The sequence below is a fragment of the Buteo buteo genome, chromosome 12, assembly GCF_964188355.1.
Source record: "Buteo buteo chromosome 12, bButBut1.hap1.1, whole genome shotgun sequence".
Lineage (NCBI taxonomy): Eukaryota > Metazoa > Chordata > Aves > Accipitriformes > Accipitridae > Buteo > Buteo buteo.
Window position 1 is genome coordinate 39,633,775 of NC_134182.1, and position 16,002 is coordinate 39,649,776.

General features: G+C 65.9%; 4 protein-coding genes across 6 annotated transcripts; 2 read left to right on the plus strand and 2 right to left on the minus strand.

Moving 5' to 3' along the window:
• Positions 1-169: 169 nt before the first annotated feature.
• On the minus strand, positions 170-3,498 carry REEP4 (receptor accessory protein 4). Of its 2 annotated transcripts, none has more exons than XM_075042106.1 (8): positions 3,403-3,498; positions 2,165-2,237; positions 2,016-2,092; positions 1,791-1,911; positions 1,516-1,629; positions 1,119-1,251; positions 850-1,019; positions 170-777 (listed from the first exon to the last, which is right to left on the minus strand). In XM_075042106.1, exons 1-8 carry the CDS (start codon positions 3,432-3,434, stop codon positions 712-714), a joined length of 786 nt encoding a protein of 261 aa, XP_074898207.1. In that variant the 5' UTR covers positions 3,435-3,498; the 3' UTR covers positions 170-711. The 2 variants fall into 2 exon arrangements, with proteins under 2 accessions (XP_074898207.1, XP_074898206.1); XM_075042105.1 differs by lacking the exon at positions 3,403-3,498 and adding an exon at positions 2,467-2,603.
• A 2,533-nt stretch (positions 3,499-6,031) lies between these two features.
• Positions 6,032-9,654, minus strand: LGI3 (leucine rich repeat LGI family member 3). The gene is made up of 8 exons (XM_075042107.1): positions 9,203-9,654; positions 8,303-8,374; positions 8,128-8,199; positions 7,936-8,007; positions 7,752-7,823; positions 7,462-7,631; positions 7,223-7,387; positions 6,032-7,123 (listed from the first exon to the last, which is right to left on the minus strand). The coding sequence occupies exons 1-8, from the start codon at positions 9,652-9,654 to the stop codon at positions 6,306-6,308; spliced, it is 1,893 nt and encodes a 630-aa protein (XP_074898208.1). The 3' UTR covers positions 6,032-6,305.
• Positions 9,655-10,067: 413 nt separating this feature from the next.
• SFTPC (surfactant protein C) lies at positions 10,068-11,655 on the plus strand. Its single transcript, XM_075042108.1, has 5 exons — positions 10,068-10,389; positions 10,493-10,639; positions 10,765-10,905; positions 10,997-11,107; positions 11,223-11,655. The coding sequence occupies exons 1-5, from the start codon at positions 10,156-10,158 to the stop codon at positions 11,328-11,330; spliced, it is 741 nt and encodes a 246-aa protein (XP_074898209.1). The 5' UTR covers positions 10,068-10,155; the 3' UTR covers positions 11,331-11,655.
• A 1,780-nt stretch (positions 11,656-13,435) lies between these two features.
• LOC142037640 (surfactant protein C-like) lies at positions 13,436-15,522 on the plus strand. Of its 2 annotated transcripts, none has more exons than XM_075042110.1 (6): positions 13,436-13,522; positions 13,801-14,124; positions 14,199-14,309; positions 14,391-14,501; positions 14,668-14,772; positions 15,288-15,522. In XM_075042110.1, the coding sequence occupies exons 1-5, from the start codon at positions 13,481-13,483 to the stop codon at positions 14,761-14,763; spliced, it is 684 nt and encodes a 227-aa protein (XP_074898211.1). In that variant the 5' UTR covers positions 13,436-13,480; the 3' UTR covers positions 14,764-14,772; positions 15,288-15,522. The 2 variants fall into 2 exon arrangements, with proteins under 2 accessions (XP_074898211.1, XP_074898210.1); XM_075042109.1 differs by lacking the exon at positions 15,288-15,522 and adding an exon at positions 14,885-14,980.
• Positions 15,523-16,002: the final 480 nt, after the last annotated feature.

Genomic DNA, 16,002 nt, shown 5'->3' on the forward strand with positions numbered 1-16,002 from the left:
CCCCACAGCCCCGTGCACCCCAGAGAGTCCCACACAGCCCCAGCTCCTGGGGAAGGGGACAGCATTTAGGCAAAGGGGACAACTCCCGTTTCTGAAAGTCTGAAATAACGTTTATTTTTCCAAGTACAAAACCCCCGTCTGCAAGGGGAGAACGTTAAAAGCCGTGTGGTTTCAAGCAGGGCATGGTCGGGCACCGGTGCCCTGGTTTCAAGTATAGGGGTGTCAGCCTGCAGCTGTGGGGGGGGGTCCCTGGTCAGGGGCTGGGTCTTTGGCTTCAGAGGACAGATGGGACAAAGGCACGTCCCCTCGCTGGATCCCAGGCGAGAGGGGAATGTGGGGAGTAAGGCATTGTAGCAGCAGGAGAAGGGGGGCCCCAGCAGAGCCCGTAGTGTTCATGGGGTGGGAGGAGAGGGGGGGAGAGCCAGACTCCACGCGAGAGGCGCCGGCGCCGACCCGCACCAGCGGGGTCTGGGAGGAGGGCACGACTGGGACCAGCATGGGGGTGTCGAGCTGCCCTCCCCTCCGTGAGGCAGCCGGGAGGTGCGCAGTGCAGCCGGGCAGGCGTAGAGGTCAGAGAAAGTATTTACAGTGTAACGCAGGGGGGAGCCCCCCTCCCCAGAGCCAGGGATGCACAAACCGTGGCTCCCTCCTGGTGTTGGCAGCAGCAAACTCGTGTTAAGACTCCTGACAAGAGGGCTTCCCCAGGGACCATTAGCTGTCCTGCTCCGACGGAGCCGCTTTCTTCCTGGTCCGGCTGCGCAAGGGCCGGGAAGAGCCCTGGGCAGGAGGAGGGATGGGTTAGGTTCCCCTCGCCCCAGCCCCACGCCACCATGTTCCCCACCACGGTACCTCTTTTCCCGGTATTTTCTTCTTCACTGCACGCAGGCTCTGGCTGCGGGATAAGGGCTTGGGGTCTCGGCCACGGGGCGAAGGCTGGGGTGAGACCTGAGAGTCCGACCAGACCTCCTCATCCTCCATCTCGCTCTCATATTGCCGGCCGGCCAAGGGCATGCTGTAGGCTGGGGATGGGGGGGAGCAGACGACAGCTTCCAGCACAGCCCCCCCACAGGCCTCGTTCAAGCCCCCCACCACTGCAATTCCCCCCCAGCCCAGCTCACCCAGCAGCTGGCTGCGGTTCTCCTGTTCCTCCAGGTACAGGGGGTCCTGGTAGTGGACGGGGGTCTCGTCAGGGACGGAGCGCAGGTCCTGCATGCTGAAGCTGCGGAGCCGCCCGGCCAGCGCGCCCTGGCTCTGCGGGGTGGGGGGGGGGACACAACACAGAAAGGATGGAAGTGAGCCCCACAGGGCAAACCCCAAAGCACCGTGGCACCCGAACGTGGGGCCAGGCACCAAGAGAGCAATGCAATCCCACCGGGCAAGGCTCTGCGCCCAAAGACCCCTCTCCTGACACCTGCACCACCGAGGCCACCCATGCTGAGGTGGCAATTTCCTCCCGGGATCCCTGGGAATGAAGGATCCTCAGGGAAGCGGAGCAGCCCACCCCATTCCCGGTACCTTGGCGGCCGCCTGGACCGCAGCCGTGGCTGCCAGGTTGAGGCCCCTCTTGCCGAAACGCACCACCGTCTCGTAGCTGCGCTCCTTGGCCTGGATGATGTACGTGTCGATCTCCTGCCGAGACAACCGCGGCGGTGCTGGGTGGGCACAGCACCAGGTCCCAGGGCATCGCCAGCCCAGCGCCGGGAGCCCAGGGTCCTTCTCGGTGGGCTGAGCCCCCCCCCCCCGCAGGGTGCATGGGACCCCCCCCCCCACCAGAACCAAGCAGCTTTTACCTTCTCCTTGCGGGACAGCGTGGGGTGCACGAATTTGCGGTAGAGCAGGCTGGCCCCCCGGGTGTAGGGGGAAAGGAGCCAGATGACAAAGGCCATCTTAATCTCATAGTAGAAGGGAAACCTGCCGGAGAGGGGGAGAAAATGGGGTCCCCACGGCACAGGGACCCCAACAGACCCACTCCCGCTCACCCCACAGCAGCGGCAGCGCCCAAACACCAGCCTCACCAGGAGATGAGCAGGTCGGTGAAGGTCTCCGTGGCCATGAAGAGCGCAAAGACGATCCAGTACATCATCCAGCGGACCTGTGGGGAGCAGGCAAGCCTGTCAGCCCAGGGCTGGAGCCCGGGAAGGAGCTGCCCAGGCACCCTACTCACATATTCCCGGATGTTTTTGGTCTTCACAGCCTTGTAGGAAGCGTAGGCAGGGTACAGCATCCCGAAGACCAGCCTGTAACGAAGAGGGGGGGGTGAGGCATGCGGGCCACCTCATATAGAGCAGCAGCAGCAGGGAGCAGCAGAGCTGCCTGCCCCAACGCCGCAGCTTCGCCTTAAGCCCTTCCAGCACCATGCCGGCCCCGGAGCTGCCGAGAAAAGGGGACGGCACTGGCTGGGAGAGCCGGCTGCGAGCACGGCGTTGCTCCCACGAACTCGTCCACCTCCGTGGGGACCGGTCCGACCTGTCGAGGCGGTGGCAGGAGGCACGGCGCAGGTTTGGCGCAGGTGACAGCCAGCCGAGCCCGACCAGGAGAAGCTCAGCTCCCTCTGAAGGCAGGATGAGCCCTGCCGGCATCCCTGCTGGAGCGCGATGCTCGATGCCAGTGCCAACCTCCCTCCCGGCACGTAGGACCTCATCGTCCCCGCAGCACGTGGGCGAGGTGCCATCCCCAAACACGTACCTCCTGGCCCGGTGACTCAGCCGATGCCGGCCCGGTTGCAGGGTACGGGCAGGGAAATCGCCTGCCTGCAGCGTGGCATCGCGCCTGCCTTCGGTCAGGCTCCCCCCCCAACCACCTCCTGCCTTAACCTCACCTGGGGAAACGGGGCCGTGGGTGCCCCCACCCCTCCTTACTGCCCACCCCCCCACTCCAGGGCCTCCTTCTCCCCACGAAGGGGATGCTTGGCCACCGGCCACCCAGCCCAGCTGGCCACGGCGTGCGAGCCAAGGGAGTGAGCGGTCCTGGTGGGGTTCAGTGCTGGACACAGGGACCCTCCAGGTGCTGCAGGGACCCCAGGCCACCCTCCCCCGGATTTGGGGGAGGGGGGGGGGTGTCCTCAGCCCTGGAACCAGGACACTGACCCATCTCCAGGGGGAGGGGGGCCCCCATATAAGCACATCCCAGCTCACCCACCACCAGTCGTGTCCCCCCCCCCAAATTCCTGCTTGGGGCAGCTCCGCTAAACACCCCACGGCACCCCGGGGGGGGCGGGGGAGGGCTGCTCGTTAAACAGGGACCCCAGGGTGGGGTGGGGGGCCTCGGCGCAACTCCCACGGGCACCCCCCTTTTGCCAACCCCCCTCCCCACGGGGGCTCTCCCGCCTTGCACCCCCCCCTTCCACCCAGCACCCTCGGGGTGCACCGGGACCCCCCCCCCCCACCTCGGCCCCCAACTCACACGATCACCCGGCTGAGCATCCAGGACACCATGATGGGAGTGGGCCTGCAACCCCGGGCCGTGCCGGCCAGCCCCGGGTGGGTGGGTGGGTTCGTGCTGTCCTGCGGGGTGTGTCCCCCCACAGATCCCCCCAAAATCCCCCCGGACCCCTGGCGGGGGCGGCCGGGAACGAATGGGACAACTTGAATGGTGCAGCCGGCGGCTCTGCGCATGCGCCCGCGCGGCCCCAGCGGATCCCACCAACCGTCGGCCGCTTTTAAAAGGGAAGCGGCGGGTCTTAAAAGGGCAACGGCGGGTCTTAAAAGGGCAACGGCGGGTCTTAAAAGGGCAATGACTGTTCTTAAAAGGGCAACGGCGATTCTTAAAAGGGCAACGGCAGGTCTTAAAAGGGCAATGACTGTTCGTAAAAGGGCAATGACTGCTCTTAAAAGGGCAACGGCGGGTCTTAAAAGGGTCACGCCACACAAGGGTCGTGGTGGAGTCCATATCTTTTTTTTTTTGCCCCTGCCCACCAAAATAGTTGTTTTTGAAGCAGCAAGGGAAGGGAGGGAAAGACCCTTTGCGCCACGCTGCGGATCTTCTCTTTGGTTTTGGAGGGGGTGTTTTTGTGGTGCTCAGGTGGGGTATGTGCGCAGCGCGGGGGAACGCAGAGTACCCCACCGCAATATTGGGGTGCGAGGGGGCAGGGAGGGCAGGGCTGCGGGAGCTGGGGGTTTGGGTGGAGGTGAGAGCACCGCTGGGTCATGCCAAGGCAGTCAGATATGTTGGCACCACCCTGACGTGTTGATTCAGCGGGGTTTAGCCTCAGCCGCTGCAAAATCCCCTCCCCGGCACGCCTCACCTGGGTCTACATGTGCGCTTGACTTCAAGCACCCGCTCAGGCGTGTTGCTGAACAAAGGCCAGGGCTCTGCGGAGGGCGTGGATCCCTGCAAGATGTTCGGGAGAAAATAGAAGCTGCTTCCTTTTCCCAGAACAAGAGCGGGGCTCGGAGTCCTCTCCGGCGGACCTGGCATCGCCTCCCCGGACCACCTTCCCCTTGGCTGTGCATCCCCAGCAGTGGTCCAGGGCACCCCGGCTCCCCCATCCCAGTCACGGCCGTTGTCGGGGTGCCAGCACCCCTCTGCAGCTCCTCCCTGTGCTTCCCACCTGCCTTTAAAATCTGCCCTTTCCTGGTGGGGAAACCGAGGCACGGAAGTGCGGCAATGCCACCGCTGCGGCACCAGTTAGGGCTGGGCTCCAAGGCTGGGCGCTCTGCGCTGCCTTGCACCCAGGGCAGGACTGGATCCGGCCGCGGGGGCTGCACCGGGGAAGGGACCAGCTTCAGGCCCTGCAGACACCAAGGTCAAACCTGGCTCCCAAAAGCCGGCTGTGCCCCGGGGTGCCTGTTACCTTTGAGAGGATCTTTATTTGTGAGCTTAATTGGTGGTTTTTCACATATGTATTTATATACCTGGGGGACAGGGAAATGCTCCCCTGGAAAACCAGCCGGGCGGCTGCGTGGATGCTGGTGCAGCTCGGGGTGCAGCAGCTCCAGCTGGGACTCCCCTCCCTGGGGAAACACCTCTTGCTTCCCTCCCTGCCTCACCATGGGCCGAGGCATCTGCAGCAAAAAAGACCAGGCAAGCCATGTGCAGGGCCTGGAAGAACCTAAAATAAGGGGTTCCCCCTTCCTGAGCTCAATGGGGCTTGTGCAAGGAAAGGGGTGCTGTGGGATGCCGGCCGGAGTGACACCCCCGGGCAGGGGACACCAGCCGCAGCTGGACGGACGGCGGCTGCGGGCAGACACAAGCAGGGCCGGGAGTCACAGTGTGTTTATTGTGGGGAGCGTTTTGACGGGCACGTACACCTCGGGTACGGCTGGCACGCTGGGTCCTGCCCGGCAGCGGGGCCGGAGGGGGCTGTGGGCAGAGGGAACTGGTGGACATGCACGGAGGGGGACGGGAACAGGCCAGCCTTGCTTCTGCGGGTGGTGGCACGACCTCGGCAGCATCCAGCCAGCCTGGAGCATCCCGTTGGCCTCAAGCATCCCATCTGCATCCACCTCGGAGCATCCCGCTGGCCTCGAGCATCCCGTCCGCATCTGCTTCGAGCATCCCGCTGGCCTCAAGCATCCCATCCGCATCCACCTTGGAGCATCCTGCTGGCCTCCAGCATCCATCTGCATCCACCTCGAGCATCCCGCTGGCCTCGAGCATCCCGTCCGCATCCGCCTCAGAGCATCCTGCTGGCCTCGAGCATCCCATCCGCATCCACCTTGGAGCATCCCGCTGGCCTCGGAACATCCCATCCCGCTCGAGCATCCCACCCACCTCAAGCACCCCATCCACTTTGGATCATCCCATCAGCCTGGGGAGCACCCCAGTGGCCTGGGAGCATCCCACCCAGCCCTGGCAACCTGGTTTTGCCTGTGCACATCCCTGCCGGCCGCCCCATTCCCGTCCCCCCAGACGTCCCTGCCGCAAGCCTCCAGCCCACTGCCCGAGCGGGCAGAGGCACCCGTACCCCCCCGCATCCCTGCCAGCCCAGCCAGCGTCGCAGAGCAGGCACCCGAGGGCATCGGTTTGCAGGGCGAGGGGTGTCCCCCCCCTCCTGCCCGCACCCCTTGGGCTGCTGGAAGGGCGGCTGTGGGTGCTGCCCATGGGGAAACCAGGAGGACCAGGGGGAAACCGAGGCCCGTGGCTTCCCCTGGCAGCGGGGCTGGGCGCTGCCCCGGGGGGCAATTCGAGGGGTAGATGGACGTGGGGGACCGGGAAGGGGGCTGGCAGGGGGCTGTGACCACGGGGCAGAGATGGCTGCAGGCAGGAGGAAGGGGCTGGCGGGCGCATGCGTGTCCTCGGGCAGGAGCAGGCAGCTCTCCGGGGAGGAGAGAGCCGCGTCGGGCAGCCCGGGCTCTGCCTCCCTGCTAGAGGCTGAGGTCCACCACCACGTGCCGGTAGACCAGCGTGTTGGCCTTGAAGCTGGGAGCCAGGAGAAGCTGCACGTCGGCGGCCGGCACGTAGCGGAAAGCCCGCGGCGCCTGCACCGACAGCTCCTGAAACTTGACGAATTTCTGCTTCTCCTCTTCCCACAGGTAGACGTGGGTGAAGGAAAAGTCACTGCCCAGGGCCAGGTACTGCCGTTGCTCCACCGAGAAGGGCTGCATCACCATGGAGCCGCGGGACGGCAGCGTCTGGAGCTCGACGAAGCGCTGCCCTTCCCACCGCACCACCTTGGAGTCGCCGATGTAGCGGCTGAGGCAGAGGAATTGGTCCCGCTTCACCCTGAAGTACTTCACCATCTGCACGTCCAGCATCTCCCCCACCTCCCCCTGGGGGGCGAATTGCTTCTGCGCCCGGCTCCACTGGTAGATGACGGGGGCTTGGGAGCTGCTGGAGATGATCAGCCGGGGTTTGCCGTCGTTCTCCACGTATTCCACGTCGGTGTCGCGGTGCCAGGCGTGGAGGGCTTGGTGGGAGTAGAAGCCGTTCTGGTTGAGGCGGTAGAGGCTGGTGGAGCCCGCCTTGGAGCTGTCGGCGATGACGAAGTACCAGTCGCCGTCGATCTGGAAGGCCTCGATGTCGTTGGGCTTGCGGGTCTTCTGGCTGTCGATGTCCTGGATCTTGATGAACTTGTCCACGGCGGTGTCCCAGCGGTAGATGTAGGAGCCACCGAAGAGCTGGGCCACCACCACGTACAGCTGGTTCTGCGCCACGATGGGCTTGCAGTGCACCGCGGAGTGGGCTGCCAGGCAGGACCACGTCACGCCGGGGCCTTGCCCTTCCCAAATCACCCCAAACGGGGGTCACAACCCGGGAGGGGACCCCCACCCGGACGCCTTACCGGGGATGCGGTCGAAGTCACGCAGCTTGCGCTCCACGTAGTCCCACTTGAGGATGGCGCAGCTGCTGGCACCGGGCTGCGCCAGGGCGATGTACAGGTCGCTGGCGTAGGTGAAGGGCTCAGCCGACACCGACTGGAAGGGCAGGACCTGGTGCACCACGAAGTCTGGGGGCAGGGAAAGTCAGCGGTGAGGGTCCGGGCATTTGGGAGTGGGGCGACGGGCGGCCGCGGTCCCTTACCCGTGGTGATGCACTGGAAGTCACCGAGCGCCAGGTCCCGGATCCGCTGACCTTCGAACTGCCCGGGGCTGCTGCAGAAGACGGCGGGGACCGTGGTGTTGGTGCTCTCCAGCCACTCCACCAGCCACTTGATCTTGCAGTCGCAGGCCAGCGTATTGCCCCGGAGGTCCCTGCCGAGGATGGCACCCAGTCGGAACGAGCAGAGCACTCTGCCCGAACCCCAAGCACCAGGATGTCACCCCCTCCCCAGCCCGCTGTCCCGGGGGTCCCCAGTGCCGCGGCAGCCTTACAGGTCGCTCAAGATGTCCAGTGGCTTGAAGAGGTCCCGGGGCAGCGTCTGTAGGTTGTTGTTGGCCAAGGACCTGGGAGGACAAGAGGGCTTGTGGAGGTGACACAGCCCTGGCCACAGGGAAGGGGCAAGAGCCGTCCCCCGTGTCCCTGGGGAATGTGGGACCCCCCCCCCCCGGTACTCACAGGTGGGTCAGGGACTTGAGCCCACGGAAAGTGGCCTTCGAGAGCGCCTGGATGTCGTTGTTCTCAATGAACCTGGGGCGGGAGGAGATGGTGGCACGGCTGCCCCAAGGGGATCGGTCCCTGCCGATACCCCCCCCGCCCCCCGTGCCCTCCCCAGGGTCGTCCCCGTGTCCCCGTCCCCGTCCCACGCACAGGTACTGGAGATGCAAGAGGCCGGCGAAGGCATTGTCCCCGATCAACGTGAACTTGTTGGAGTTCAGCAGGCTGCAAAAGAGAAGGAGGAGGCGTCAGCACCGGGGTCGGGCAGGATGGGCACGGGGGGGGGGGGGGGCACCGGGATGCCCGTCCGCCGGCGCGGGAGACGTACAGGAACTGCAGCGAGGGGATGTGGGCGAAGGCTGCCTCTCGGATCTCCGTGAAGGCCGCGTTCACCATCGTCCTGCCGGCGAGACAAAGCTTCAGCGCTATGCGGGAGAGGGGACAGCAGCTGGGGGGCTCTGCCACCCCCGTACCCCTCAGCACCATCCCTGCTGTCACCCGGTGCGTGCCAGCGCAGCCCCCCCCCGGCAGCCCTGGGATGCTGGGCAGGGAGCAGCCCGTGGGAGAGCGGTCCCAGCAGCAATCCTGCCTGCTGGGGGTGACACGGAGGGGATGGGGTGCTGGGACCCGCAGCAGGGGCTGGCACCCACCCCACTCGTGCCCACGCCCTGCGGTACCCCCCGGCCCGAGTACGTGTGCACACACAGACTTATAGCTCCGCGCATACACGCACGCATTCGCCACGCGCACTGGCGTTCCTGTCCAAGGCTCCGGTGTCCCCCGGGGACCGTGCATCAGGACCCGCCAGCCGTGTCCCCTTGGGGCTCTGGTCCCCAAGGTCACGGCAGACGGGGAGCGCGGCGGGGACGGGCTGCAGCCCTGCTCCGTCCGTCGCTGATGGATGGCTGCCTGGGCAAGGAGACCTGCTGCTGCCGCAGGACACGGGGACCGATTCCCGGGGTGTCCCCAGCCCGCTCTTTCCCCCGAGAGACCCCGCGCCGCCTGTACCCCACACCGCCACGCGTTTGCCCCCAATGCAGCACAAAGAAAGAGGCTGTCCCTGCCACCCCAGGACAACCAGAAGCCCCTGCCAGCCCTGTACCCCTGAGCTGCCCCCCATCCCCATCCCTGTCCCCCCGAGCTGCTCCCCGTCCCCATCCCTGTATCCCGGAGCTGCTCCCCATCCCCATCCCTGTCCCCGTCCCCACCCTGCTGCCTGGGTACTCACAGCGAGATGACCTCGGGGGGCAAGTTCCTGGGCACGGCCTTGGAGTCCACACAGAAAGCTGTGTCCCGGGTGCAGGAGCAGCTCGGGGGGCAAGGGGGTGGCCGGGGTGGCCGGCGACCCCCCGCCGGCAGCCAGAGCCAGGCCAAGGCGAGGAGGAGGAGGAGAGCAGAGAGCTGGCCCCTCAGCATCCTCCTCCCGCGCCGCATCTCCATCACGCCCTGGCCTAGCCCTTCTCTCTCCCCCAGAGCTGGTTCCTCTCCTCCTGCTGTGCCCGGGAGCTGTGGCGAAGCCTTTTCTTCTTCTCCTTCCCCGGAGATTTCAGTGTGGAGGGGAAGCGATGGTGGCGGTGGAGGCTGCCGGTACCCGACTCGCTGCTCTGCAGCGCACCATGCTCCTGTGCTGCGGGAAGGAGGGAGGGAGGGAGGGATGCAGCTGAGTGACGGCACGAGCATCCCCGTGGACGCATGTCCTCACCAGCGTGCGGGCGTGCAAACACGGGGGTGCACGCCAGGGAAGGGGAGGGGGGGGGCCACTGGGAGGTGGGTGCTCTCAGGGTGCAGCGGGATATGGGATGGGAGGGTACCCACAGGGGTTTGCAGGGGTGATGCTCTCCCACCCCGTTGTTTCGTGCTGCAGTGCTGCCCGCGCCAGCTCCCTGCCTGGCCTGGCAGCCAGCGCTGCTGGGTGGCGGGAGGCACCGGGCACCCGTCCGTCCCGTCCCAGGCACGGTGTTCCCGGCCAACAATGAGCCCAGCCAGTTCCTTCCCCGTGCTGGGAGGGGGGGGCCACAGCTGCCTGTGCGTGGGGTTGCAGAAACCAGGGGTGCAGCACCCCCAGGGGATGCATACTAAGGGTGCTGGGTCCTCAGCCAGAGCCCAGGGCTGGGTGTGGAGGTCAGGCACGCTCTGCCTGCCCGCTGTTTGCCTTGGCCCCCCCCCCGTGCTGCCAGCTAAATGCCGGGAAGGGGCCCTCGGAGGTTTCATATCCCCTCCCCAGCTCTTCTCCAGGCTCAGCAAACAGAACACAAGTGGCACCCTGGCAGCTGGGGCGGCCCCAGCCTCCTCCCATCCACCCGGGACCCTATAAATCCCCCCAGCTCCGGCTGGCAAAGGGACAGGAGCCGCACGGTGAAGGGGACCGAGATGGACGACAGCTCCAAAGAGGCACTGATGGAGGAGGCACCTCCGGTAAGGAGCACCCATCACGCAGCCCGGGGGGGCCGGCGTGGGGCTGAGCACCTTCCCCGGCCCCACGCCGGCAGCTCAGCCGGGTGCTCCCCTGTGTCCCCAGAGGTACACGGCCTCCCCCCGCCTGCCCTGCATCCCCCATCAGCTCAAGTGCCTCCTGATCGTGGTGGTGGTGGTGGTCGTCCTCGTGGTGGTCATCGTCGCCTTCCTCCTCCTGGGGCTGCACATCACCGAGACGCACGCCGAAACGGTGAGGCAGCACCGGGGAGGAAGCCACGGTGCCGCCGGCTCCGGTGACGGGTTTGGGAACGTCACCGGTTGCCGGCGCTTTGCAGGGAAAAGCTCCCTGACCCCCCCCCAACCTCCGCCTGGCAGGTCTTGCGAATGACCATCCACGGCCTGGATGGCGAAGGGACCCCCCAGCACCTCTCCATGAGCAAGAAGGAAAGGACCGGGACATTCGCCGTACGGGACGGGCTCAACGCCTCCGCCGTGGTGGTCTACGACTACAGCAAGGTGCGCGGGCAGCCCCGGGGACGGGGCACGCCGGGGGCGGGTGGTGGCAGCGGGGATGGAGCTGAGCTAACTCGGGTCTGTCTGCAAATAGCTGCTGGTCAGCTACAGGTCCTGGCGTCACCGCGCCTGCTACATCACCCGCCTGGACGAGGACAACATCCCAGGGCTGGATGCCGTCACCGAGACCTTCCAGCGCCGGCAGGTGAGCGGTGGCCATCCCGTTCCGATGAGGCTGCTGGGCTTGCGGCAAGCGTCTGCTGGCGGGGAGGCTGCCGGCAGCCAAAAGTGGCAGCCCCCCCGTGTTCTCTCACCTGCAGGCTGAGATGAAGGAGGCTGGGGACAACGCCATGCCCCTGGCCGACCGCTCCATCCTGGGCACCACCATTAACATCCTCTGCAGCACCGTCCCTGTATACTGGGCGTAGCGCTGGCTGGGCTCGGCTCCCCAGGGGCACAGGACAGCGAGATGGGGATGTCACCGTCCCCACGTTCTCCGTCTTGCCTTCCAGATGGGATGCCCGGGCATCTCTCCTCCTCCCCGGCCCCATCCTGCGTGCAGCCCCCGGGGCAGCCGCCCCACCGTCGGGTTGCTCCATCCACAGCCCCTCGGCACCGCGGCTTTCCCACAGCAGTTGCAATAAACAAGCGGGATTTGCTTTGGGATTGACGCTTCTGTCTGCAAAGTAAAACCCGTGCCCACGCCTCCGCCTGCGGCTCTCGTCGTTCTCCCCATCCCGGCCAAACGGCCCTTCCCGGGATGCTGGGGAGAGGTGGCACGGTGCCCCGGGGATGTGTCCCTGTGGGATCCAGCACGGGTGGATGCATCCTTCGTGTCGGCGTGCTCAGTCCGACCCCAGGCGGGAGCACGGGAGGGCTCAGACACCCCCTCCCTGGGGCAGCGGCACCCCCCCACCATGTTGAACACCATGCTCCCAGGCTGCGTGGCCAGTGTCCCCACTTGTGCCCTCCCAGTTTGCACAGAGGGAAGGTGAGATGGCAGGGGCGACCTCTGCACCTCCGGCCCGTGGGCACAGGCAGCGCACCCAGCCAGCCCCAGCGCCCCTGTGGGGTCTGGGCCACCCCTCCGTGAAAGGTCCCCGTCCCTGTCCCCTCCTCGTGCAGACAGAGAGAGAGGGACTGTGCCGCATCCCCGGTGAAAGCCAAGCCCTGGGCTGAGCAGGGCATCCACAGACACACTGATCCGTTTGCTCCGACTCCGCTCCGTCCCCCATCCCCAGCAGCTCCAGCTCCTCTGCCCCAAAGCAGCCAGGAGCATCCTTGGGGGGGCAGCTCCAGGTGCTGCACCGGGCAACAGGGGCTCAACAGGGCTGGGAGGGAGAAAAGAGACCTTGGGAGGACCCGAGCCAGCCCCCCCAAGGTTCATGGCAGTGCTGGGCAGCGTGATTTAACCTCCCAGCAGGGACTAACTCCCGATCGTCCCTGCAGCCACCGCCATGGGCTGTGAGGAGGGTCGCAGGTCCTGGGGGCTGACGCTTTGCTGGGAACAGGAGGAAAACCGTCCATTGCCACATGTCGAAGCAGGGCTGGCAGCTCTGCTCCCTGAAATCCCCGGTCTGGCCCTGACCCTGTGTCACCCCAGAAAAGAGCAAAGCCAAGAAGGGTGCGTGATAAGGGCTCCCACAGCCTCTCCTGCGCACGGTGTTGGAGAGCAAACAGCCAGGAACCACTCGAGGGTCTCCCGTGCTCCTCGACACCCTGGGACAGGAGGCAGCTTGCAACACGGGGTGCACAGCCTCACCCCCACACCTGGCTGCAAGCATCTGGGTTCCCAAGGGACTGGGGGGCTCGGGGGGGCCGGAGAGGTCCCAGCCTGAGCCCAACCACAGGAGACTCATGTGCAGGCAAGACCAAGGCACAGCGGTGTCACCCTGCCCTGCCGATTGCACCACCCAGGGTGACACACCAGAGCTGGGACCCCCCTCACCCAAAGCAAATCCGCACCACGGGCAGCCCCGAAAGCCCCAGCACCAGTGACACGAGCTCCCATGCTGCCCGAGCATCCTCGGGACCGAGGTTACGGAGCACCCAGCCTGGCCACGGTCCGGGAACATGTCCCCGCTCCGTGGTGACCCCACTTGCGATTTGTGGGAAAGCTTTGATGTCCCGTTTGCACTTTGCCCACCTCGAGCAGCTCCAGGTGCCCGAGCTGGCAAAGGGTCACGGGCACCGAGCCGGGTCTCGCCTTGGCCACAGCCATCGCCGGATGCTCCACCCTGGAGAGCAGCTCTAACCCATGCAGGAGGGTTTGTTTTGGCCCCAACACCTCGCTCCAAGGGCAGCAGAGAGACCCCTCGTGCTCGGGGACAAGTGCCCTCAGAGCCTCTCGACCAGCGGGTTCCCAGGGGAACCCAGCCCCGGGGGAGGCGGTCAGCAAACACAAGTGAAGTGGGTGGCATGCCAAAGCCCGATTGCACACCGGGGCCATGAGCCCGTTCACGGGGGCCACCCCGTTCCCCACCCCTGTGCCCTGGTATAAAACCCTCTGCCCCGGCTGCTGCGGGGCAGCCTGGGCTGGGAGGAGGAGGAGGAAGAGGAGGAGGAGGAGGCAGCAGCCATGGAGAGCAGCATGAAGCAGGTGGTGGTTGAAGAGCCACTGGTGAGTCTCTGCAACCAGCAGCAGGGTGGCACGGTCACGCTGGGAGCATCCCTGTGCCCAGCAGAGATGCTCGGCACAGGGCTTTGCCCGGTTTATCCCAGCGAGACACCGGTGCACGCTGGATGGAGGAAGAGCCTGCGGGATGCTGCATCCCCAGAGCCCAGGGCAGCGGGATGGGAGCTGCTCCCCGGGGCAAACCCATCCCCAGCCCTCCCGCATCCCCCAGCTCTCATCTCCTTCCCCCTCATCCCGGCTTTCCGCCTTTCCCATGCCTATAGGACCCGGAGAAGTGTTGCTCCCAGGGATGCTGCAAGCCGGGCTGCTGCTGCTGGCCCTGCGCCGTTTGCTGCTCCAAATGCGCCCGATGCTGCATGCCCCGGTGCTGCAAATGCCCCAAATGTCCCGGCTGCCCCGGCTGCGCCTGCATCAAGCGGTCCCTCTGCTTCGTACCTCGCCTGCTCTGCTACCTGCCCCGCAAGCTCCTCAGCTGCCACCACCTCAAGTGCCTCCTCATCGTGGTGGTGGTGGTGGTCCTGCTGGTGGTCATCATCGCCGGCGCCCTGCTGATGTGGCTGCGCGCGGACCAGCAGCACGCCGACGCCGTGAGTAGGGACCCCCATCACCCCTGGGAAGGAGCTGGTGCAGGAGGTGAGCTCCCCCCATTTCCCCCCCCCAGGTCCTGCGGATGGGGGTGTGGAGAGAACCGGCCTGGGAAGAGGATGCGGCCACTTTCTACCTGGACGGTGGAGATGGAGACTCGGCCATGGTCATTTATGATTACAAGAACGTAAGCGGGGAGCCCTGCGCGGCCGGGGGGGACGGGGAAGGGGTGATGGGACCGAGCTGATGTGGGTCTGTTTGCAAACAGCTGCTGGTGACCTACAGATCCCGGCTCGACCATGCCTGCTATGTCACCCGCGTGGACAAGGACAACATCCCGGGGCTGGACACCGTCGCCGAGACCTTCCAGCGCCGGCAGGTGAGCGCCGGCCACCCCGCTCGGCACCGGCTGGGGCAGGATGGGGCATAGGGGGCACGTGGCAGTGCCCCGGGCACCGTGCCTCATGCAACCCCCCCCACAATGAAGAACTGGGGTGCAGCATCACGCTGCTTCTGCCTCATTTTTTCTTCTCTCCCCTCGCCAGGTTGAGAAAAGGCTCGCCATGCCCCTGGCTGATCGCTTCCTCCTGGGTACCACAGCCAGCATCCTCTGCAGCATCGTCCCTGTCTACTGGGCTTAGCCTTGCCGGGTGAGTGCAAAGGGTCCCGCTGCCCACAGGAGTGGGCAGGGGGCTGGCAGGGAGGACTGGGGGACCCCCACCCACCCAGCAGCACCCTCACGGTGCCAGGTTTGCCTTGCAGCATCCCCAACGGACACGGCGTTGCCGCAGCCCCTCCGTCCCTCCAGGAGCATCGCCGACACCTCTGCAGCTGCCCCCGCCGGCAACCCCTCACCCACCCCAATTTCGGGAGGTGCCGGGGCCCACGCGATGCCACGGGGCCGAGCAGGAGGTTGTGGGGTCGGGGGGTTGGCGTTGGAGGGATGCGGGGGGCTCCGCTTCGCCGTGCAGCACCGCATCCCTGCTGCAACTGCGGTGCTGGGGGGGGGCCGGAGGCGGTGGGTGGGTGGCTGCTTGGGCGAGCGCCGCGCTGTGCCGGGGGACAGCTGGTTTGTCACTTAAGTCTTCCCAGCTTCGCCAAACCCAAGTGCAAAAATGAGCTTAAAAAAACATGACATTTAAAGAAACAAAATTCTCCGTTCCAGTTCTTCGCTCCCTGCTCGCCCGGCTCCCGGCGGCTCCCGGCTTCCTTTGCCTTAAAAATGTGTTTAGGGGCTCTGAGCAGAATTTAGGTGAATTTCTGATGCGGCCACAGCCTGGGGGCTCACGGGGGGGCACCCCCCCGAGCATCGCTCGGCACCGAGGCACGGGACTGACCTGAGCTGCCTGCTCCTCCTGCCAGCCCTGCCAGAGGCAAGGTTGTCCTGAAAAATGTATCTGTCCTCTCCCGCTCTGCGGAACTGAATAAAGGATAAGGGGAAGAATCAGGACTCGGAGCTATTCCTGGCAACAGCCCATGTCAAAGGCGGTCACGGCCACCAGACACTGCCTGAGGACTGGGATTATTAGGACCGGGATGCTGGTGTTATTAGGATCAAGCGTTATTAGGACCGGGATGCTGGTGTTATTAGGATCAGGCATTATTAGGACCGGGATGCTGGTGTTATTAGGATCAAGCGTTATTAGGACCGGGATGCTGGTGTTATTAGGATCAGGCATTGTTAGGACCGGGATGCTGGTCCCAGGGCCAAGCATCCAGTGCAGAGTGGGGGGAGCGTGGAGCAGCGCAGCCGCAGCCCCCTCCCCGGGGACGGGAGCCCGCCAGCAGCGCAGCTGCCTCCCACCGGCACTGCGGCCATCCCGGGGTGGGGGCCACGAGCACCCCGCCACCCCCACGCCTGGATCTGGCCCCCGCTCCCC